Genomic DNA, 22995 nt, shown 5'->3' with positions numbered 1-22995 from the left:
CAAACTCCCTCTCTCCTCCTCTCCTCTTGTGACTTTGCAATGAGCAGCAAAACTCCACAGGAGCTGCGGCAACAGCATTAGGGAGACATACAGTTCTCTCTTGGAGAGCTGCTTTCTGCAGACGGGAATTTATTTATTTTCTACATATGCATATATGTATTTATATATTTACTGGGCTGCATTTGTTTTTCCTTTTTTTAAACCTTTCAGAAAATCCCCAAACCATCCAAGTGACAAGCGTCAGAATTCCATAAAATAAAATAACATAGTGTGGTGGGATTGGTATGCTCCCCCTTCCCCCTTAAAAAATAAAGAGGGAGGGGAGAGCAGGCAAGGGTAGGTAAAATCCAGAATAAAATCACATTGCTAGATAATTCACACCTCCCCCCCCTCACACACACACATACACACACACACACACACACACACTCTTTCTCCTCCTCCTCTTCTCTGAAGGTGGGTAGCAGGAGCCATGCAACATCTGCAGAACCGGATGGCAAAAGAGCAGGAGGAAAAATAATCCAAGTGGAGTGCTCAGGGGACACAGAGTTCTTTTTTTCTTTTTCCTTTTTTTTTTCTTCTCCTTCTTCTGTGTACCTGTGAGATTTGATTTCACATTTTGCTGAGCCCATTTTGGGGCATTTTATTTTTCTTTCTCTTGGGATTTTCTCCATTGCCAGAGGATGTCTCTTGTTGAGAGGATGCTGAAAGGAAGAAGAAACGAATTCTTTGACTGGCACTGAAGGGGGGGATATTTTTCCCCCACATTTTTTAGTTTTTTTCATTATTCCTTTTCTTTAGGAAATCATTAACGGGGGGGGGTTGGTTTGTTTTTTCCCTCCCCCCCTTTTTTTGGAGGGGGATTTCAGAAGATCCGTCCTTCTTTCCCCTCCCCTCCAAAGATTTTTTTTTCATCCTCCGTCTTTGTGGAAATGTGGACATTTCAGGCAGACAGATTGAGTGGAATTGTCTCTGCTTTAGCAGCGCTTTGTCTCGCCTGCTGTGCGCAAAGGTAAGGATTGCGATCCCAGGCTGCAGGGCAGGGGGGCTAATACAGGATTTGTTTGTTTTGTTTGGGGTTTTCTTCATCGATCTGTGTGTGTGAAAGGGGAGGGGGTTCTTTCCCCAAATTGCTTCCCCTGCTGCCTGCTGTTGTTATTTCCCAGCCTGTGTCGTTTTAGGGGGAGGAGGGATGCTCATACATGAGATGTGGAGCAAGCTCTTTGCAGACAGAGCCCACCTCAGCCCACTTGCAGCATGTCCTCCCCCCCCCCCCGTAAGCGGCCAGGGGGAAAATGGCAAAATGAAGCATTTTGCTGGGGAACATGGTGTCCATAGGAGCCGCCAGACTGCATGGCACCAGGCTGTGTGCGTACACACCCGGGCACAGGGCTGCCTTGGCCATGCCTGTGCCTGCACACACAGTACACATGCAGCCACACTCACATCCAAGCATGCTGTGCCTGTCCCCAAAGCCCTGGCTCTGCGGTGTGCAGGAGGCAATGCCTACATCCATGCCTACATGCTGCTTTACGGTGTGCAAAATAATCATCTGTGTGTGTAGTCAATCAAATTCATCACTGCATATGTGCATTCATCCRTGCCCATTCAGCTGCACACACGTGTAGCACAGCAGACTTGCAGGGCACAGCATGGTTCACCTGCTTCTGCATGTATCCAAATGTTTGTGCTGATACACTGCACACCCAAAATGCAGCTGTTTCTGGGATATGTCTTGAACACTCAGAGGGATCCAAGCAACCAGGGGTGGAGGCACAGGTCCAGCCTGGACAAGGTGTACAGAGCACACCTGTTTGCTCTGACACAGGCGTTCACCCACTGCCTTCACACCCAGGCGCAGGGCTGCATACTCCCCCTCACACTCCGCTCTCACACATGTGGGCAGGTGTCTTTATAGCTGYGTGCTCATGGAGTGCATGAAGTCTGCTGGGGAGGTATCTCTGGCATCTCCCTGCTCAGCCGTGCACACTGAGCGGTGCGCTCCCGATGCATGCATGCAGGTCCCTGCTCCAGCTTGCAGAGCTGTATATACAAAGATTTATGCTCCCATACTTATAAACATGCACATGCGCAGCTTCGTGCCCACCTTATCTACACCATTCCTGTGTGGTTCGCTGTACACAGAGACGCATACAGAGACATGCTTAGAAGTAGTGTTTGACCAAATGTGTAAACAGCAGAGTCCACATCAATAGCATTTGCTCAGACATGTCCTTGCRTGTGCGTTTATATCCGCTAATGTGCAGGACTGAGATTCAGCTATAGCCACATGCACATCTCTGCACACCTTGCAGACAGAACGCACTCTTCCCATGTGCACACGCCTTCCTCTACTCCCACACATCCCAGCCAGCAGCACGCTATGCATGTATGTAGATGTTTGGCTGCAAGGATACATGTATATGTAAAGCACATGCACACCCACACAGAGTCAGGGACACAATATTAAAAAATTCAGTTCACAGGCTGGATGCACATGCTCCCTGAATGGATGCAGACCCACATTTGCTGGGAATAGCACTTAGATGCAGCTGCTTGCCCACAACTGGGCAAATACACGACTTGGCTGTTCATTGAGAGGGAGGTGGCCTTACAGATCAAAGGAAGCACCAAGAGAGAAGAGACTTTGCCCTTAATCATGATGCCAGTTTATGGCCTCCCTGGTCTAACTTGTAGCTGATAAGGAGGAAGGGCCCCTAGATCCCCCTTTCCGCTCTGCCCCCACCTGTGGGTCTCTGGCACAGTTTGCTCTCTCTGCTTCCATTTCCTTACCTCTAGGAAGGGGGTAACACCACTTCCTCAGTTTATAGCTTGTGTGAGGCTAAATAGAAGTGTCTAAATCTCCGTAAGACATACATACTGTGTCTATACTATGCATATGGGTATATGGAAATCTATGTACCCAGGAGTAAATATCTAGAGAAGAACAAATGCTGATGCATACTATCAATCCACAGTGAACCTATATGCACAAACACAGTCCAAAAACTCACATACCTGCCTAGAAATCCACAGGTGCAAGAGGACTTTGCAAGCATAGGCACAGTTTTGTGAAAATGTTCACCTGTGCACAACTCTGTGGCCTTGCTTTTACAGTGAATAAACCAATGTGATGAAGAGCTATACCTCTACAGGGTGCACATGCAGGATCTCTGCTCAGACACAATGTCCCCCTGCCCCAAAGGCACAAGTGCTGAACAGTTTGTCCCTGCACCAGAGCCGGGCCCTGCGAAGTGTGCTGTCTCACATTTGCTATCAGCTGTTCAGCTGAAAAATCTGTGCACATGCACAGCCCAGGCATCCAGAGCCTGAATGCATGCCCAGACTTCCCAGCGGTCCCAGATTCCCCCACCCACACCTGCGTGGAGAGGCTGAGCACCTGGGAACCCAGTGTTAGGCACCCACAAATATCCGTTTCTATGCACTTGCATAAGTAGCATCCACACCCGATCTGCAGACTGAGCAGGCTTTGCACCCACACTCACTTCCACGTGGACCTGGATCTTGTCACATGCATGCACAAACATGTTTGTGCACATGTGTCGCATGTGCCGTACCCTTGAGCTCCAGAGTGTTCGTGTGCCTGCAAATCTGCATTCACATGCGGGGAGTCTGTGCATCCACCGGGCAGCCAGGAGAGCATGCAGATGTGTGTGTGTGTGTGTGTGTGTGTGTGCATGTTTGTACCTGTACGGAGATGTCAGCGCAAACCCCCATGTCCGGTGAGACACCGAGCAGAGGTAGTGCGGTGGTGCAGCCTTCCAGCCCGACTTGGACTGATGTGGAGGCAGTGCTGACAGGGAGGCATGTTGTTTTGGTGGGGGACTGCAAAGAGCAGTGTTTGCCACTGGCCTGGGATCTTTGTTCTCAAGGAAAGTAGGGGACAGAGGGTGACACAGAGGCTGGATTTTAAGGTGAGAAAACCTATAAACCCTGCAGCATTGAGTAGGTTCAATATTTTTAGCATCCTCTGCTTTCTGGTTTCCCTCCCTTAAATTTGCTTTGACTCTTGGGCTGCTTTCAGAGGGAGCTCCCCTCCTGCTGAAATGGCTGGAGGCACTGGAAGAGCATTAATGAGGAAAGCCACCCCACTCCGTATGCCAGGGCAGAGGGCAGGGGACAGAGCAGCCCATTGACCTGGCATACAGAGCCAAAGATGGACTCTCCTTCTCCCTGTCGCTCTCTCTTGGTTTGCATTGCTAAGAAGCCACAGTGATGCTGAGTGATAGAAAATTTTTTTACATGCCAAAGATTGGCTGTATGTTGTGGTTGTAGGAGAAGGAGTGTTGGTATTTACCTTTACTTCAACAACATGAAGAAATATCTGGGTGCACTGAAAAGAAATAGAGGTTGCATTGGGATGCGTGACAGTGTAGGGTACACGTGTTGGGGGGGGAGAGTCGTGTATTGGGGAACTCACTGCATGACGCGTCTGCGTTTGTGTGCTGTAAGATGGGGAGAAAGTGCCCAGCGTGGTGGGGAAGGGGAGTGAGCCTTGCAAAAGAGAGATTGCAGCAGCCCCGTGCACAGAAATGCCAATTTTGTGCATGCATACCTGCGTGTGTGTGTGTGTGTGTATCCCCATCTGTGGGCAGGGAGCAGTAAGAAGCCCTGGCGTGGCAGGTCGGTGGCCACGAGAGGTCCATGTGGTGACCAGGGCCATGCAGGGGTATGCACCAACCCCGTGGGATGGCCTGGGACTTTGGGGAGCCCAGGCAGGGGGCGACTGCAGGAAGAGGAGCCAAAACATCTGTTGGGACGCCTGTGCCACCACCCAGGACCGTGGGTGCCCAGCAGCTTGGGGCAGCCCCATGGTCCTTGYGCAAAGTACATGCGGGTTGGGGGCCGAGAGCAGCACCACAGYGGGCAGATATGCGTGAGAAGGAGAGGGGAGGTTCTGTCCGCAGCTGCGGTGCCCATACACCGTGTGTGTCAGGCACGCGGTCGTGCAGGTGGTGCCGTGGCAGATGGCTGGCTGCTGAGCAGGACCCTGCCCTGGGGCCCACGGTGATGAGGACTCTCTTCTTTTGTATTTCAGCCCATCCACTGGGAATATTTCTGTGGTGAAAGAGATTGTGGACAAATTGCTGAAGGGCTATGACGTCCGCCTCAGGCCTGACTTTGGAGGTATGGCGACCCCTGGTTGCGTGCTGCCCCGGCACTGGGCCCTGGSGTAGCTGAAGAGTGGGGAGCAGAGTACGGGGGCTGCTGCCAGTTTGGCTGGTTGCAACACTCATCAGCCTGCAAAACTCTCCCTTTTGCACACTTATGTCTCCCAAAACCCCGCTGTTTGTCAGCCTTCCTCTTCCTCCTTCCTTCTTCCCCAGTTTTCTTTCTTTGCCTCCTAGTTTCTCTCTTCCTCTCCCACCACCTCCTCTCCTCCCTCTGTTATCCCCTCCTCTCCCACCCTGCTCTGTCTACTCCTTTCCTTGCTCCGTGGTACCCATAAAGCATGTCATCGTCTCCTCGGTCCCACACTAAGCGCTCAGCTCTGTAATGCATGAGTCAGTCAGGAAAATTCCCTTGTTCCAGGCTCAACTTTGCTGAGACTCACTGAAGACCAGAAACATGAAAAAAAAAAATTCTATCCCAAATTTGCAGTTTCCACAGACAGTGATCGGGGAGTTCCCCATGGCAGGATGTGTCTGGGGATGTTTACTTGGGACAGAGACACACTGGTCTTCTCTGCTTCAGACTTCATCATGGATAGCAGGTCATCCCTCCACCACTTTTGGTGCTCCTGATGCCATATTCTTTTGCTATTTTCCCTCCAGAAGGTCRGGGTGGCTGCTGGCATGGCTGTCAGTCAGTCTGTCTCCACTGCATCTAATGGGCTGCAGTGGACAGCCCTGTCAAGATGCACCCCTCACTAACCATGTGGGATGAAATATTAATTGGGAAGCTGGTGGTCTTGCTGCTATTTGGTAGAAGATGCTGGTATCCGTAGAAATAATTCCTGGGTCACCTATCCCACTCAAGAGTACCACTGGGTCTATTTGTTGGAGAAGCAGTCTGTGGAAAGCCCACAGCTGACCACATGGTGAACAGAGGGTTGGAGTACTTCTGGCTTCAGCCTGCCAAGCTTGGCTATTTTTGGTCTTTTCTGGGCAATGCTATTTCCTCCTCACAAGGAGGAGTGTGGACTTGGAGGATCTTCAGGCTGTAGGAGAACAGGAACCATATTGAGATGTTCTTCTCCAAACAACTGCTGGGAAGCAGATTCATGCCTGTGGTCTCAAGAGGGACATATGCCAGGGCCAAGTCAATGGTGGTGCAAGAGAAGAGTTTTCTTATGAAGGGCCTGGTCTGAGCTCTTGAAGTCAGGGAAGGGGGAAATATCCCCACTGTTTTCAGCAGGTTTGGAAGTTGCCCCTGTATATTCCAGTTTTCTGTGACACCATAAAAGAAACCATCTTCCCCTGTACGTTGAGCTCAGGCTTCCCTGCATTTCACACAAACCTGCCCCCATCCACTCCCTGTTTGCTTACCTTCCAGTAGAGACTACCCTCCCTCTCTGTGCACACTGTCCCCACAGTCCTCCACACCTCCTTCTTCCCCACGGTGGAGCAGGGGCTTTCAGGAGGGCAGCACAAAGCTGGCTGTGGGAGATGCTCGCCCCTCTGACGGGATCCCTCTGTAGCGCACGCTGGTGCATTTGGGAATTCACTTCAATGCAGTGGGATACAGCTTTTAGGAGGCTTGTAGTGCTCAGCAAGGAAAYGAGTAGCAATGAGCCCCCCTTCTCCCTTCTCTCCTTTGAATGTGGAATAGAGCTGGATTTGATTTAAAGGGTCTGTCCGGGAAACACCAAATGTCCCTACTAGCTGACCAGCACCAATCACAGAAATTGGTGCAGTCACATTTTATGAGGGGGAGAACTGCAGAGATGACATAAAAAACTGCAAGAAAACCATCTCATAAGCTACTGAGATGATTATGATACAGTAAAGCAGTAGGTGATCTGGCTCCACACAGGCACAAAGCGGAGGGGTGAAGGGTGATGCAGTGGGGAGCCATGGAACTGGGGTCCAGTTGCCTGGATGCACAGGGGTCCCAGCTCACAGCCTGCGTGCTCTGGTCCTGGGCACACATTCCCCATGGGCATCCAGCCTGTCCACCAGGACATAAAGCACCCTTTCTTTCAGCCTGGGCAAGGCTGCCAGGGCTCAGTGCAGGCATTGCTGCCTGACCCTGCCAGCCTTGTGCAGTGCAGGAGTTGGGCTAGGCAGGCACTGAGCTCCTCCTGACTGCAAGATGGATGTTTCTGGGGAAAACATCGCATTTTATTTCAATTTACTTTGAATTCCCAAAGTACAAACAGCATTTTCCTCACTCAAGCAGAGAGAGAGAAAGACAACAGTAACCCTCTTTTCTGCATGCATCTCACTGTTGCCTTTCACCCTTTCTTGTCCTTCCCTCTGCTTGTAAGTGCAAAGTCCCTGCTGACAGCACCAGCGATGGGTGCCTTTGGTGCTCGCTATGCAGGGATGCCCTAGAGAACAGCACTGGCTTTCCTGCAGTAAGTCTGGCCCTCTACCCTGGAGGATAAGCTTCTCTGGACAAAATTGCCACTGCAGCATTTACAGATAAGAGAAGGATGGGCTGAGAAGGGGGTCTGAAAGCTGAAAATCTTTATCATTATAAGCCCAGGAAAAAGAGGTGGAAGTTTCCTTGCACTGCTACTGTCCCCAGAGTTTACCAGTTCTTTGAGATCTTGGGCCAAATCCATTGCTAGGATAAGTCCTGTGGGATCGCTCCAGGAGCTCATCTAACCCCTTGTGGTTTCTAGTTCATCTGCAATGCTGCCATGGAGAAGGTGAAGTTTTGTACACCCACAAGTGGTGCGTGCAGCTGGAGAAGTCACGCTTTGGGCAAAGCCTCAGAAGCTTTCTGGGTGCAAAACTAACCTCTCAGGTGAGAGGCAGAGAGAGCAGTACCAAACCCGAGTCACAGAAGCTCAGTGGGCTGAGTTGTTCTCTCAGGGAAAGGGCGATGGTACCTGCCCTTCAGCCCTGCCTCCAGCCAGCCCCCCCGTGGTGGTGGCCAGGCCGACTCTGAACTTGCTGGTCCTCCTTCCTCTGGGTCCTCCCCTAGTGCAGCGCCTTGCTCCAGAGTGGCTGTAGCTGGCCAGCACATTGTGCTCCATGCTTGTCTGTGACAGCAGCTTGTCCCTCTGCTGCTACACCGTGAACYTCATCCTTCCTGCCCTCCACAGCCTTCCAACCCTTCCACCATCTGGGTCCACTTGTTACCCTTGAAGCTGGGCAAGATGAGCCCAAGCTATCACTGCTGGTGAAGGCATTCATTCTTCACCCATTTGCTCTAGCCCCAGGAAGATGTAGGGACCAAAGTGCCTATTAGGGTAAGTTGAGAACTGCAGGAACAGCATCCTGGAGAGGTGCAGATCCTACTTAGAGTCATATTGCCTGGAGAAACAGCACAGGGCCATGCAGGGGCCGGCTCAGCAGTGAGCCAGGGGTGCATCTGGACACGTAGCTGCCTGCAGAGGGTAGACAGGAGTGGAAGAAAGTGGCCASCACTCAGGAGGTCTCAGTTTGTCTGTGATCCAGGCTGAGCTGCTCCATCTCTTCTGCTCCAGGGAGCAACTCCACAAGCCAGAGCCCTCGGCCCTCAGTAACTCGAGGACAAGGGCACTGGGGGAGGCAGCACAGTGCAGCTGGCACTGGACACCTGGAGGTGGAGGGCAGGGGAGGACCCTCCTGTCCCTACCAGACAGATTGCCACCTGAGAAATGCAACCCACAAAAGTAATAAACCAGACTGCCTTCCCTTCCTCCCCTCTTTGTTCTCCTTCCGTTCCCTGCTTGCTTTCCCCATCTTTTTCTGCCCTAGCAGTATTATTTCCTTCTTCCTGTCTTATCCCGCTGTCCTGTGCCTGGGGGCACTTGCCCCTCTGTGCTGTTCCCTGTGCGTGCTCAGTGCTGCAGAGCAGGCTGCCTCCTCTGCCCCCTGGGGTGCACCCTCCACGCACCCAKGGTTTGCTGCCCACAGAGTGGGAGGCAGCTGTGGACCTCTGGGTGTAGAGGCACTGGGAGAGCATGTTCCCAGTACCATCTGTGCTCCTTGCCACGGTGAGACAGATCTGCCCCCGCAACCCACGGCCTTTTAAGAGAGCCTGTGCTCCCACAGCACAGCAGCGCCCAGGCTGCCCAGGTGTAGATCTGTTTCTTTATCCATCCTCCTCTACCCTTCCCAGCCTGGGGTTGTGGAGCTACCATACACCGTTCTGCTCTCTCACCAGCTCTCTTCCAGCTGAAATTCCTCTGCCTTCCCACATTATGAAGCTAGTTCCTCTCTTTCACTCTCACACCTCTCCCTTGATCTGTCCCTTGCTCACAGCCCTGCTCTGGCCCCAGCTCATCTGCAATGCCAGCCTAGGATCTGCAGGAAATGGGCAAGCAGGGGGAGCAGGAATCATCCCACTGGCCTCAAAGTGGTGATGCTTCCCTCCTCTCCCTGGAGAAAAAAATGATTTCCAGGCCCACTGAAGGCTCCTACACTGCTGCCCTCAGACAAGGGCCCGCCCCATGCCAGCTTCCTCACAGCCCCCGGGATGTGGTGCTTCCACAGCCCCAAATGCAACTCACAGCTCCCCAGTCCTCTTTTTTGAGAAAGAAAGAGAACTCCGACTAATGCCAAAAGGAGGACAGGCCTGCTGGGGATTGCAGTTCACTTTTTAATTTTGAGATGCCTCGTTAGCTCTGGGCCGAGCTGAGTGGCTGAGAAGCGTCAGCCACTTACTCTCCTCCCTTCTCCCCCATCCCCTTGGAAACCCATTAGACCGATGAGCAGGTCAGCTCTCAGGGGTGGTGCTGTGGCAATGAGTGTAACGTGCTCACCTGGGGACTGAGCTGAACTGGGGGGACACAAGGAAGAAAGGGGCAAAGTTGGAGCCATGCAGGGGTGCTGGAAATTTCTGGGATCAGCTCCTCCAGGAAGCCATTCTGGCTCAGCTGAGGCAGTCCAAGGGGTTCAGGAGCAAGGCGACGGCATTGAAGGGGATGCTTTGGGATCACCATGTTCATGATTTGAGGTGCAGGTGAAAAACCCTTCCAGCAGTCCAGGGCTGCCCTCTCTTCCCTCCCAGCCTCTGCCCCCAAGCTCTAGAGGAGCATGCAAGAGTAACAGGGTGTTGAGCAGTGCATCAGGGCCCTGTGGGACAAGGAGGGGATGTGAAGCCCAGTTTTCATGGGCTGAGCGAGGAGGTGGCCTGAAGATGAATAGGCAGAGGGTTATTGCAGAGCAGGTATAAGGACTTTGGTCAGGACTGTGAGGGAGGATCTTGAATAGGCTTGACGGAGGGATCTGCAGTGTAGAGGGAAGATTTGGCCAGTGCTGTTGGTCTGTTGAAGAGGGAGATCTCTGTCCTGGTACTGCAAGAACAGCAACAGTGAGGTGCGAGGTGTTTTGGCAGGGCGTGTTGGAAAGCACTCTCAGCTCTGGGGGAGCAGGGCAGCATGTCTCACAGGGTGATCAAAGGCAGGTGTGTGGGATCGTGCCGGCCCTGGCCAGGGAAATGGACAGCGTGGGGACCAATGCATCTTTATGGCAGGTGTGTTGCAAGCGATGTGTCACAAGCCAGGCCACAGTACAGAAAGCAGGATGTCCACAGTTTAGGACTGGATGAGCAGGGGATGCTGCAGATCAGATCTCAGAAGCATTGCAGAGCCAGGGGTGAGGGAGAGAGGGAGCTTTCAGAGCAGCACCCTGGTTATTGCAAGTGCTCTTAGCCTCTCACTTTCAGAAGCATTAGTTCCATAGGAGGAAAAAAAAAATAAAAAAGAAAAAGCAAATGAAGACTGTATTGCCTTGGGGTAGAGAAGGCAATGAAGGAATGGCAGGAGGATCCCACTTGAGCTCAGTGACTCAGCTGCTCTCTGTTGGTGCAAAATTTCCAGTCCAAAACTTTGCAAGAGTTTCAGGCAGAAGTCTCTGCTTCCCGCAGCGGATGGAAGGGAGTTTCTGTATGGTTTCCCAGCATCTTTTACAGATCTTGTTAGCTAAAAGCAAGTTGAGGGCATTCTCTGCTCTTTGTTGCCAGCCCACCTAGACAGTGCAGGATTCCTGGGTGTTTCTTCCTGGGGTGATGTGTGCAGTGTCTGCAAATGCCTGGTGAAAAGGGAATGATCAGAAGCCCTTGTGATTACACAATAAATCCTTATTTCAATGCCTGTGGGTCCAGCAGCCTCCCCTGCCTCATTTTTGACTCAAACTTCCCTAAAGAGAATTAGAGCTTAGGGAGTCTTGGCTCCTCAAAGGGACAAAAATGAGCCTGTGCTCCGCTCTTCATCTGCTCTGCAGTAGGGACCTGGATTCTGAGCTCTCACATTACCCTCGCCTAGTGTCACCCCTCTCCTTTGAGAGTCAAATCCCTCCTTAGCTGCAATATCTAGGCCTCCCTGCTTTCTCTCCTCTGACCCTCCTGTACTCAGCCCCTCTCCCCTCCCTCACATGTGTCCCTCACCCCGGATCTTGGTTGTTCCCTGCTAGTTCCCCAGCATTTCTTCTTCAGGTGGCAGCAAGGGCTACACAGAATTCAATGGACATGGGATGAAGTCCTCAGCCATTTCCTGTGTAACAGCATCACTTGAAAGTCAGAACTGTAAAAATAAATGATTGCTGATGCATAAAGTGTTGCAGTGAAACATTGTCAGTAGTTCAGGGCTCCGAAACCGGTGGGGCTGGGAGTCTGGGCATCTGTGTTGGCTGTCAGTAATGCAGCAGGAGGCAGAGGGGGAGCGAGGCAGGACACCAAGCCCTGGCTGACCAGTCCTGGACTGCTAGGGGAGATCTCACCATAGTGGTGCTGTACCATAAGGAATAAGAATTTGGCATCTTACCATAGTCAAGATTGGCAGTGTTGCACGTTATGAAGGTTCCCTGACAATGTCCCCTAGAAGCCTGTTTTCTACTGCGTATAATGATCAGCCACTCTGGCTGTGTTTTTTTCCTTATGGTTTGCTTGCTTTGACTTTTTGGGGGTGGGGGGAGATTTTAGGCAAAATGATTCAGGGATTTCTGAGAACAAGCCGAGGCATGTACATGATTTTTTTTTTCCTATTTCAAAATGTTTCAGAGCTGCAAAATGGCAGCTCTTCCAGCAGGCCTGGCCCCAGGTGCATGCAAAGCAGGCAGGTGCCCAGGGTCAGTAGCTGCTGGGCTGGCAAAATGATTGTGGCCCCACCATCTTTTTTGACTGTGCAACATCCCAGACTGGCTGGTGCTGCTGAGGGAAGGGCCAGGGTCTGTGGGGCTGGGGAGTTTGCTGTGGGAAGGAGGCATCCCTCCCCAGGTCATCGGACTCTGGCCCTATGCACCTGCCTCCCCGGTGGTAGTAGGAGCTGCAAGCCCACCTTTCCAGAACTCTGCCCACAGCTCTCCATCTTTCTCCCCCTCCCTTTCTGTGGCAAAGTTGTTTGATTCTCAGAGCAGCCAGATTCATTTTTCCCTATGCTTCTGACATGCCTTGAGCCAACTCTCTCCCACRCTTTGGGGCAGGGAATTGAGACTTTAGCAGGAAGGCACTCCTTCCACCAGGGCCATGTCCTTCACCTCCACTGTCCACAGCAGAAACTGCTCAAACTTGGATACAGAATTAATCCAAAATTCACAGAGACTTACTAGAGTGGGAAATATCACCCTTCCTTTCCTATACCCAGGCAGGGAGGAGAGAGCAGCTCAGGATTTGAAAGCAGAGAGATGAAATGTGGATCAGAAGAAGAGAAGAAGTAACTGAGGAAGGAGAGGCAGGGACTGTTTGGGGAAGTAGGCTAGGGTTTAAGGAGCCATTTCATGGGGAGACAGCTGGGGACTGGGGAGAGACTGGACCTGGTGGAAGGCAGAGCAGGCATCTCAGGTGGAACAAGGCACAGGAAAGGAAGACATAAACACYGCTGGAGAGGGCAGAAGGAAGTGGAAGAGGGGAGAAGTGGAAGAGACTGTGAGGGAGAGTGGGAGGATCTGAGAAACCCATGAGAGGGAGGAAGAGGGTGAGCTGTATTTGGTCCAAGGAGGGTGAGTAAATGGGGATGTATGGACCTCGTGCCTTGACTTCACCTGGGAGGGTTTTCCCTGCCAGGGAACATGGGGGCTGGAACACTGAGGGACCTGGGGCCTGGAAGACTGAGCAGCCTGTGACTGGCCTGCACTGAGGAAGGGCAACACCAGTTAGTCAGGGAGAGAAAGAGCCAACACAGAGGAGAGAGAAGATAGTGACAGAAATAAGCTGGTAGGAAAAGACCTGAAAGACAGAAGGGACCACCCTGGAGGGTATGGTTAGAAGAAGATGCTGGGCCAGCTGGATTGCATTCCTTTTCAGAAGAACCCTAATATTCCTGAGTCCCACCATTCTTCCATGGTCAGCAAATGCCAGTGTAACCCAGGGCCAAAGCAAATGTGGATATTCTACCAGGTATGGCAGTAGCCCTGCTCTCCTGTCATTTGACAGGCTAAGGAATGGGTGTTCTTGGTCAGTAGACTTGGCTGCAGCTGCACAGCCCCCACTTCCTCCCTCATTTACATGACTTCTGGCCCCAGACCATGGGTCACATCATCTCTAGGGCTAATGTAGAAGGAAAATGACAACCTCTTGCTGTTATGTCTTACTTTGTTAACTCAAGTGGCAGGAAGTGAAAGGATCCAGTCCTTCTTGGGACATATGTGGATGTTAACACATTGCCACATGATGGAATTTCTATTTTTTTTACTTTGCTCTTTTTATAGGACATACATACTGTTAAAAGGATTTTTGAGGGTGTAAAGTCAAACACTCAAGACTTCAGAAACGTCAGAACTGAGGTTGTTTCCTAGACCTGTGTTTGGTCCCCTTGTAAGTGTGCATCAGGAGGCAAGGTCCGCATGCTGTTCCTGAGCACCTCTTCCTCACAGAGCACACAGGACATACCATTTATTTAGGGAGCTGTTCTTTCTTGTTTCCCCTCATTAGAAAGGGGGACAGGCTGGGAGCATGGCAGTGGGGACTAGGTGCGGAGATCATGGCAGACAGTTAAGACAGGTTGAGCCAGGAGAGACTGGAGTGAGATGCGTGTCCAATGCAAAGCCTGGGGCTGAGCAGGCAAAGACCAGCTGGGACTCATACCTTCTTGACTGCTCTGTATTCAGACCTGCTGCTAACACAGAATTAGTTGTTTTTATGACTGCTGTCAAGCACACCAGTACAGCCTGAACATGTGCACAGCTCCCCTCTGAGGAGTCAAAAGTATCCCCCACTGTGGGGTGCCCAGTCAAATACCTGATTTTCCAGAATATTTAGCAGCATTATATTCAGCACACTGTATGTTCAAAGCACAGCTCCTAYTGATTTCAGCCACAGCTGTGAGTGCTCAGCTCTGGTGCCCCAAGAGAGAAACATGCAGAGTTCATGAAAACCYGCGACGTTTAGGTGCCTTGTGTAGCACCATGTAGGAAACCCTGTGACACCTCCAGTCCTGGAGAACAGGATTCAGCAACTATCTTCCTCCCTTTCCTGGAGGCCTGCCCCTCACTCACTGCATGGCTATCAGCTTCTTCAGCAAATCAGGCAGGAACCCCACTGAAAATGCTCTCTTTCACTATATAATCCTGAGTCATCCACAGAGCAAATTCATCCTCTGTCGAACAAGAAAGGGGAACAAACAAGGATGTTGTGGATTGTTTAATTAAGAACTGCCTCTATAACATCCATTCAGAAATGGGCATCCTTACATCTGATGTACATTTTGAGAGCTTGCTTTTCATGCAGTTTTTTGGGTGCAACAATATTTTAGGACATTAGACCAGTTCCTTCCTCCAGTGTGATAAAGCTTGGGAACTTCTCTTTGCACGTTGAACATATTTGTGAATTCAACTGGGGACCCACAAGATCTTTATTATCCTCCCTCAGAGACTGGAAGCTCTGACATAAAGTGGTGGAGGGAGTTTTGGGTGGTGTGACCAAGACAGCAGTGAGGATGAGTTCTCTTGACTCTTAGTCTGGAGTCAAATTGGAGGTGGGTGTCTAAACAATTTGCATGAATGCCCGAGAGCAGTGCTTGGTAGCACCAAGTGTTTTCTGGATTTGATATCAAATGGAGGGCATGCAATCCTGCTGTCATCCATTAAGCCACTATACTTCTGCAATAACAGAAGTTTTTGATTCTCATGTCTGCGCTAAATCCTATGTAGTACAATTGCATTTGGTTGCTCTCCTTTTTCCTTTTCACCATTAGTTTTTGTAGCCTTGCCCTACCACTCCATTCCACCCTGGACACAGCCACTTTCCAGTGCTGTTGGGGCTAGTCCCTGGTAGTGCACTGTAGCTAATGAAGGGCTGTGAGATCTCTTTCCATAATAAAAGACCTCATCATAATTTTAACAAAGCATTTATTCCATGAATTTTGCCTCTTTTCTTAGGCACGGATTTTTTATGATTGAATACAATATCTTTGTGTTATTGATTAGTAGAATATTTCCAATAATTATTAATTAATTAATTAATTAACAGATTAAAAATGGGTTGTTGTTTAGAGCCAGTCTGGAGGATGTGCACCATCTTACTTGGACACTAAAGTCAGGCGGTGTTGTTCTTCCTCATTGATTAATATCTACATAACACTCACCATTTCTGTGAATATTCTTGCCAGTAAACTTGTCTTCTGGGGACTGTCATTGAAAGCAAAATATAAAAAGAGTGCAAAACCTGTTAGTATGAGTCTTTGACTGGTCAAAATATATTTCCATAGTCCTAAATTTGTTCATCAGAATAGCTTTACATATCTGCATTGTTTGTTTCCTAAGACTACCAATATCCCAGTCAGGCAGAAAAATATCTTTTTTTACCTGCACAGCATGGAACATAAAGGCCCAGTGATATGCTGTAGCTTTAGTCCTACATGAAACACACAGACTGTGTGTGCATGTCATTTTTCTCACCTATGTCTGATTCAAAGAAAAGGCTACTAAAGTGTCAGGCTGAACTAATATAATATAGTTCTTCAGTGGTAGTGACAGTATTTGGTGTGGAAGACTATAAGATCCATTCTTGCAGACAGCCTTTGATGGGGTTTGTTATGTGTTTATTTATATTTTGATATTACTTGGGAAATATCATGCACTTGTTAAAACATAACTAGAAACATGGACAAGACAAATGATCTGCTTAATGATGGCATAAGGCCCACTCAGGGAACTCTCATCACATACATGAAAAGAAGAGAAATGCTAAAAAGTGGAGCCCTACAGCATGAATAGATCTGTGGAAAAAACAGGTATGCTGACCTGGATGAAGGGACATGACCTGGATGAAGGGACAGAGTGCACCCTCAGCAAGTTTGCCAGCGATACAAAACTGGGAGGAGTGGCGGATACACCAGAGGGCTGTGCTGCCATTCAGAGAGACCTGGACAGGCTGGAGAGCTGGGCGGAGAGGAACCTCATGAAGTTCAACAAAGGCAAGTGCAGGGTCCTGCACCTCGGGAGGAATAACCCCVDGCACCAGTACAGGTTGGGGGTTGACCTGCTGGAAAGCAGCTCTGCYGAGAAGGACCTGGGAGYRCTGGTGGACAYSAAGTTAAGCATGAGCCAGCRATGTGCCCTTGTGGCCAAGAAGGCCAATGGCATCCTGGGGTGCATCAGRAAGAGTGTTGCCAGCAGGTCGAGGGAGGTGATTCTCCCCCTCTACTCAGCCCTGSTGAGGCCACATCTGGAGTACTGCGTCCAGTTCTGGGCTCCCCAGTACAAGAGGGATGTGGCACTACTGGAACAAGTCCAGCGAAGGGCTGCAAAGATGATAAGGGGACTGGAGCATCTCTCTTATGAGGAAAGACTGAGAGAGCTGGGCCTGTTTAGCCTAGAGAAGAGAAGGCTGAGAGGAGATCTTATTAACGTGTACAAGTATCTTAAGGGAGGGTGTCAAGAGGATGGGACCAGACTCTTTTCAGTGGTGCCCAGTGACAGGACGCAAGGCAACGGGCACAAACTGAAACACAGACAATTCCATCTGAACATGAGGAAAAACTTCTTCACTGTGAGGGTGACAGAGCACTGGAACAGGTTGCCCAGAGAGGTTGTGGAGTCTCCTTCTCTGGAGATATTCAAAACCCGCCCGGACGCGATCCTGTGCAATGTGCTGTAGGTGACCCTGCTTGAGCAGGGGGGTTGGACTAGATGATCTCCAGAGGTCCCTTCCAACCTCAGCGATTCTGTGATTCTGTGATTCTGTGATTCTGTAGATCCAGTGATTTCTCCTGTTCCTATTAAATGGAAGACAACAGAGCTCTTTTCAGTCATTCCTTATTACTAGTCAGTAGGAGCACTGCTGTTTGCTTTGAGCAGGATACGAATTTCAGGATGGTTTGGAAAACACTGCACATGCAATTCCAACAGGCTATTCTTCTGTTTTCGGCATTTATTCTTGGTTGTGTGTCAGAGTCAGAAACTCTTTTTCTTCTCTGATCTTTTCTTCTCCCCCTTTCCTTTTCTCCTTTTTGCAGTCCTGGTGGAATAGTGCTGTTAAGTAATTGTGCACTTACAGACGTCTGTGCTTGTGACAGGGGTGAGCCTCAGCCCAGTCTAGCGTGGCTTGAATTTCCCTCCCCAGACCTCAGGACCTCTTAGTGCAAGTCTGGGATGGCTCAGAGTACAGCTATAGCTGGAAAAGAGCCTCTGTAAAAATTACATCTTGTTGTTCCATATTTATTCTCCCTCAGTGGTTTCCATGTCAAATTTGCTCAGTTTACCAGTCAAAACAAGATATTTCTACCTGCCAGCTCTGCCAGCTCAGCCTGGGCTCTGGAAATCAAGCTGTGCTCTCTCTGCTCTGGACATCATCACCAGCCAGAAAGGATTCTGGAATCAGAGCTGAACGGGATGTGATTTTGATTATGCACGAATATAATTTGTTCTCAGGTAGCATTACTGGCTCTGTGTGACAGATAGCAGCAAGGCTTCTGCACTGTAAAAACATTGACTAACAGGTCTTCCCTGCTACCTGTGGGCTGATGGATGACTACTACTACTCTGTTTTACACCTAGGGGATACTGAGGGGGCCAACTTGTTTGAGCYGACACAGAAAAACCTGTGGCAGAGCAACGGATAGAACAGGGAGGTTCTGCTTCGCGCTATTACTCTTTATTCACAAGAACAGACCTGAGCACCTTCAGTGCTCTGGTCCACTGCTTGGTCACCAAACCGTGACACTTTCTTCGATTGCAGTAGCCTGTGAAATCCCCAAAGGGAACAGGTACATGTACCCACTTCTCACTGCAGAGAAATGGAAGGGGTAAAACCACAGGAAAGTCTTTCACATGCAATGGGCATTAAGTGTGTTCACAAATAGTTACCGTTCTGATGGATGGGGCAGGAGGGCATTCCCCATCATCCATTTCAGGAAATGGATTCAGTTATCTCAGAGCTGGCTGAATATTTTAAAAAATGATGTGTGGAAGATAATATATTCACTGTGTATGAACATGTCATATAGTAGGAAAAGTGGGAAGGGTGTACTCGCTATTGCACTAGTTCCAACCTTTACTCTTCATATGCTTCTGTAATGAGTTTCACCACAGGCTGTCAACAAGAACTGACATGAGGGCCTTCCATATCACAGTGTAGGCCTCAGCTCTCAGAGCCAGCAGGGTCATTTCAGCCACTAAAAGCAGTTTTAGGCTTTTATCTACTATGCAGACTGGCCTCTRCTAGTGAGCAGTGACCCAGAAGTAGCTTGTCTTACTTGGTTCCTCTGACAGTTTATCGTCAAATGCTTGCATTTAAAATGAAGGCTCATCCATTTCAGCCAGGAGAGAAGTGAGTACGCCAAACTTGCCCTTTTCACTTCCACTAGTATGGGTCATAACTGCAGCAACACCACAGAACCAGGCCTGGTTTCCTGATCTGGAGGTCTTTCCAACACCTGTTATCAGTTACCAGGCAGTTCCTTGATACTCTTCTCTTATACATTAGCCACAGTGAGAGAATCCACCTGCAGCTCTTTCTTTAAGTAGTTTTGTATTAGTGAGACCATAGCAGATGACTCCTCCAGGTTGGGGGAAGCTTGTGCCATGGGAAAGGTTCGGCTSGGAGAAGGTATTGTGGGGCTACACTGAGCAGTTCAGCTAGGGAACGCATAAAGAAGGGGACACCCCACTGCAGATGGCAAAGCTCTAGGTGGGACACTGGTGATGGTCACCCCAGGAGAGGAGGCCAGCCAGGTCACAGGTTGGAGTTTACTGGTGGGACATTGTCACCAGAGGAGGAATCCTCCTTTTCCAGCTGGGGAGAGGAAGCACTGCTGGGGAGCTGGGCTGTATGTAATGTCTGATAGAAAGCCCTGTGCGCTGGCCTCTGTGGAAGGGGTTTTTAGAAAACACAGAGCCTTGGCTTCATGCTGATTCTAGTGATAGTATGTGTAAAACTCCCACTGGGTTCAGAGTTAATGTGGGCCTACACGTCTCAAGCCCCTAATCTGGCCTCAAACCTGCAAGGCCTTGTGCATATCTGCAGTCCTTGCTCATCTGTTTTAGTAATGCTGCTTCCACATGTAGCATCTATTTGAACAAAGTTCTGACGAATTTTTACCAGGCTGAGACTGCACTGACAGAGCAATTGACCCAGTCCAGATACTTTTTCTATTTTAGAGCAGAGAGGGCCTGTCTAGTGTCCACCGAAGGCAACCAAAATGTGTGGTTCAGACCCTTGAGGAGAACAAAGGCAGCAGGGATCAAAGGTGTGACTGACACCGTCTGCTCTGTTCTTGTGGTCAGGAGGTTCTATATGTTGACTAAAAATGAAAACATCTCAGCAGATCTACCTCAGCTTGGGTAGGAAATTTTTGGAGGCGGGGGAGGGTAGGCTATGAGCTAAAGTTTTCTTCTTATCCTCCTTTCATAACAAAAATAGAAGAGCATTGATCAGAAGTTCCCCTACATGTTTTTCTTCCCTTTTTCATGATAGCTCCTTGCTAGTATTTGAAGCTAGAGAAAAAAATGATGAGTACTCAAGTTAATAATGCGTGATTATTATGTTGATGAATTGCCGGAGATGAATATATATGTAAAAGCCCTGCAAGATTCGCTCATCCATGCATCCTGAGTGAAAGCAATTATTTTGGTGAACAAATGACAGTTAGCTATATTTCTTAATAAGAGGTGCTGGGGTAAAAGGTGGCCTGGTAACTTTTGTCTTGGTGAATTTCCAGGACTCTCTTGCAAACTGATCTTTGCTGAAATGATAGAAACACCAGCCTAAGGGGCCAATTGTTCAAAAGTGACTGATTTACAAACTTGAAATATCCCTCCTATACCCTTCTCGCAATTCTCAGTCATCAGTGAGCTAAGTCAGATTTTCTCAGTCTTGAGACTGTGGAGGAAAAGCAGAAAAACCTGAACATGGCRCATCCAGGGGACTCAGAAAATGGAAGATGGAAACATATAATCCCATATATAACATTTGGAAAGGGGGAGGCTTGTTTATGTGTGTGCTTTTCTTCTCATGAGTTCTAACTCAAGCTCATGCTTTTAACGTGAATGTCATGATATTTTCAGGTCTGACTCACTACTTTCCCCACTGGTAACGCTCACACCGTACGCTGTCTGTACCAGCGCCACACACAAGCCGTGGGCGCGCAGGTGACCCCAGGCCCTGGCTCTGCGAACACAGGCTTTGCGCTGTGTCGGGGGCTGAAGGAGGGTGTCCAGCACCGCCAAAAAATCAACCCACAGCAGGCATGGCAGGGGCTGCCCCTGCCGCTTCTGGGCATCCCGGCCCTAATATCCGCGTTTGTCCCAGGCCGATGGGGCCTGGCCTGGCTGGCCACCGCGTCCCTTCCTTTTCCCCGGTGCCGCGTGTGCCTGGTGGGATCACGTCCAGGAATTAGACAGTGTGGCATCCTTTACAGCCGGGAGTCTGTAAACAGTGACGAGGAGGTGTGACTAACTCATTAAAACTGAAAAACTGGGGGGGGGGGGAAGGAAAACACCTTCCTGTAGTCACTTTGATAAAAATGACAAGTCAAGATATTTTGTTGTTGTTACAAATACTTCCAAGGTGGAGTAATGGATTTGATATGAACGGAGGAGCTTGTGTTAACCCATTTAAATTAATTTGGTTCGGCTCATTTTCAGCTAAGGGGATTAGATGGCTCAGGCTTCGGTGATGCAGGAGTGTTTTCCTGGAGAGGTCACGTCTTCAAGCACAGCCCAGGCCTGCGGCTGTTTGGGGGACACTGCTTTGGGGGCACGACAAGAACAAGCCTCCTCCGCGTAGCGGGACAAGCCATCCCCGAGGCGAGGAGAGGGCCCGCGCCCTCGTGCCGGGCCCGCGGAGCAGGTGCGCCCCAGCGGGCGGCACCAGCCTCGTCTCCACAGCGGCCATAACCTGTGGCTGCCCCGCCCAAGCTGGGTGCTGGAGGCTCCCGGGTGGTGGGACGGCGTGTCTGTCGCCTGCGGAGCAACGCCACGGGCTGGGCTGGGCCGGGCTGGGATGCCCCACRTGTAGCTGGGCCTGTCAGGGTGGGCAGTGCCTGCCTCAGCCCTACCCTGCTTGTGCTCCTGCTGTTTGTGGTGCCTTAGTGCACAAATCCAGTGTTTTGGTTGTGAAGAGTGTTTCCCAGGCTACGGGGGAGCCTGGGGACAGCCGGGGTGAGCAGGGTGACCAGTGGTGAGCAGGTGACGGTGGCAGCAGGGCACCTCAGCCAGGAGCGGGAGGGCGCGAAGAGCTGTGGGAGCGAGGACCGAGGAGGCGCAGCTGGGCTCGCCCCGCAYGGTGCTGGTGCCGCTCGCAGCCCGCTCTCCGAGGCCGGCCTGGCCGAGGCGGTGGTGGGTGCTGGCAGCGCGTCCTTGGCACGCTTTGGGCTCCCGCACGGCGTCGCGGGCAGCACCGCAGCGGCAAAGCGCGATGGGGATGCGCTCGCCCGCCAGGGTGCTGCTGGAGGTGGGAGGGAGCCTTCTCAGGTGGAGAAATGTGGGGGCGCTGATCAGCGCGGGTCTTGTACTTGATGTTGCTCCTGGAGGAAAAGTGCCTGGCACATGTTGTTCTGCTGTCRGTCTGTTATAACACACTATATAATTTGCTGAGGAAGCCCTGTTGCCTGCCTGCATATCGCTCTTGGTGGAGAGTAAGAAAGCACTGAAGGGATCTGCAGTGCTCAGTGTCTCTGCTCTTCCCCGGGCAGCTCAGTGTAACCACAGGGAAATGCAATGTTTTGTAGAAACGCCCTACTATGTGGTGGGGGGGGGGGGAGGGGTGTAAAAGCAAAAGCCTCCAAATTAAGCGTGTGTGCTGCAGGCTGCAAAGCCAGGGAGCTGGTGTGTGCGGGTGCCCTGGCGGGACACCGAGAGGAGAGCCCTCCGGAGGGGGGCCGGCGAGCGATCCTTGCTCTAGCAGCACAGCGCACCAGCAGGTGGGGACCTGCCTTTGCCTCCTGAGGGCTGGGTCTGCACCTGCAGCTGCCCTGCTTTGGCAAAGAAACCTGTGCCTGTGGCAGCCCCTGCAAAGGACKCTTCGGTCTGCAGCTTGCTGTGATCCGGGCCAGGTGTTGCCTCCTCCAAAGGACAGCTGGTATTTGGGAATCTTGGTGCTCTTAGTAAGCTTACTGTTAAAGCAGTGACTGCTTGGGACGTGTAAGGTGTGTAAGGTTGGAAACGATCAAGTCTGGTAAGGTGATGCAGCTGTATATGTCTATGAATGAGAACAAATATCTGCAAAGCATATCCAGTTTATGATAATTCTGGAAACTTATTTTCCCCTCAATCTGCAGTAACCTTAACAAGTGTATTTCATCCAGGCAATAATTAGGCATGCAGAAGGCTTGAGAAAAATCTCTTCATCACTAAGGACGAAACACCTTTAAAACTCTGACTTTTGAATATTGAGCTAGGCCTCTACCAAGAGCAGATGGTATCCTGAGACATCAGTGATTTTTCTTAATGCTGAAAGTYCTGTGCATGTATGTACGAGTGCTTTGCTGAACTGAGTCCACCA

General features: G+C 50.4%; 1 protein-coding gene across 2 annotated transcripts in view; it reads left to right on the top strand.

Annotated features, from left to right (window-relative positions):
- The first annotated feature begins 722 nt into the window (after window positions 1-722).
- LOC112965726 (gamma-aminobutyric acid receptor subunit beta-4) overlaps window positions 723-22995 on the top strand; it is a 77915-nt gene continuing 55642 nt past the window's right edge. For both annotated transcript variants that reach the window (XM_026065020.1, XM_026065009.1), the window contains exons 1-2: window positions 723-1012; window positions 5060-5148. In XM_026065020.1, the coding sequence (XP_025920805.1) occupies window positions 933-1012; window positions 5060-5148 (169 nt within the window). In that variant the 5' untranslated portion in view covers window positions 723-932. The remainder of the gene's footprint in view (window positions 1013-5059; window positions 5149-22995) is intronic.

This window comes from Apteryx rowi, unplaced genomic scaffold, assembly GCF_003343035.1.
Source record: "Apteryx rowi isolate R43461 unplaced genomic scaffold, aptRow1 scaffold_102, whole genome shotgun sequence".
NCBI lineage: Eukaryota > Metazoa > Chordata > Aves > Apterygiformes > Apterygidae > Apteryx > Apteryx rowi.
This window is presented reverse-complemented; position numbering and strand designations above follow the sequence as displayed.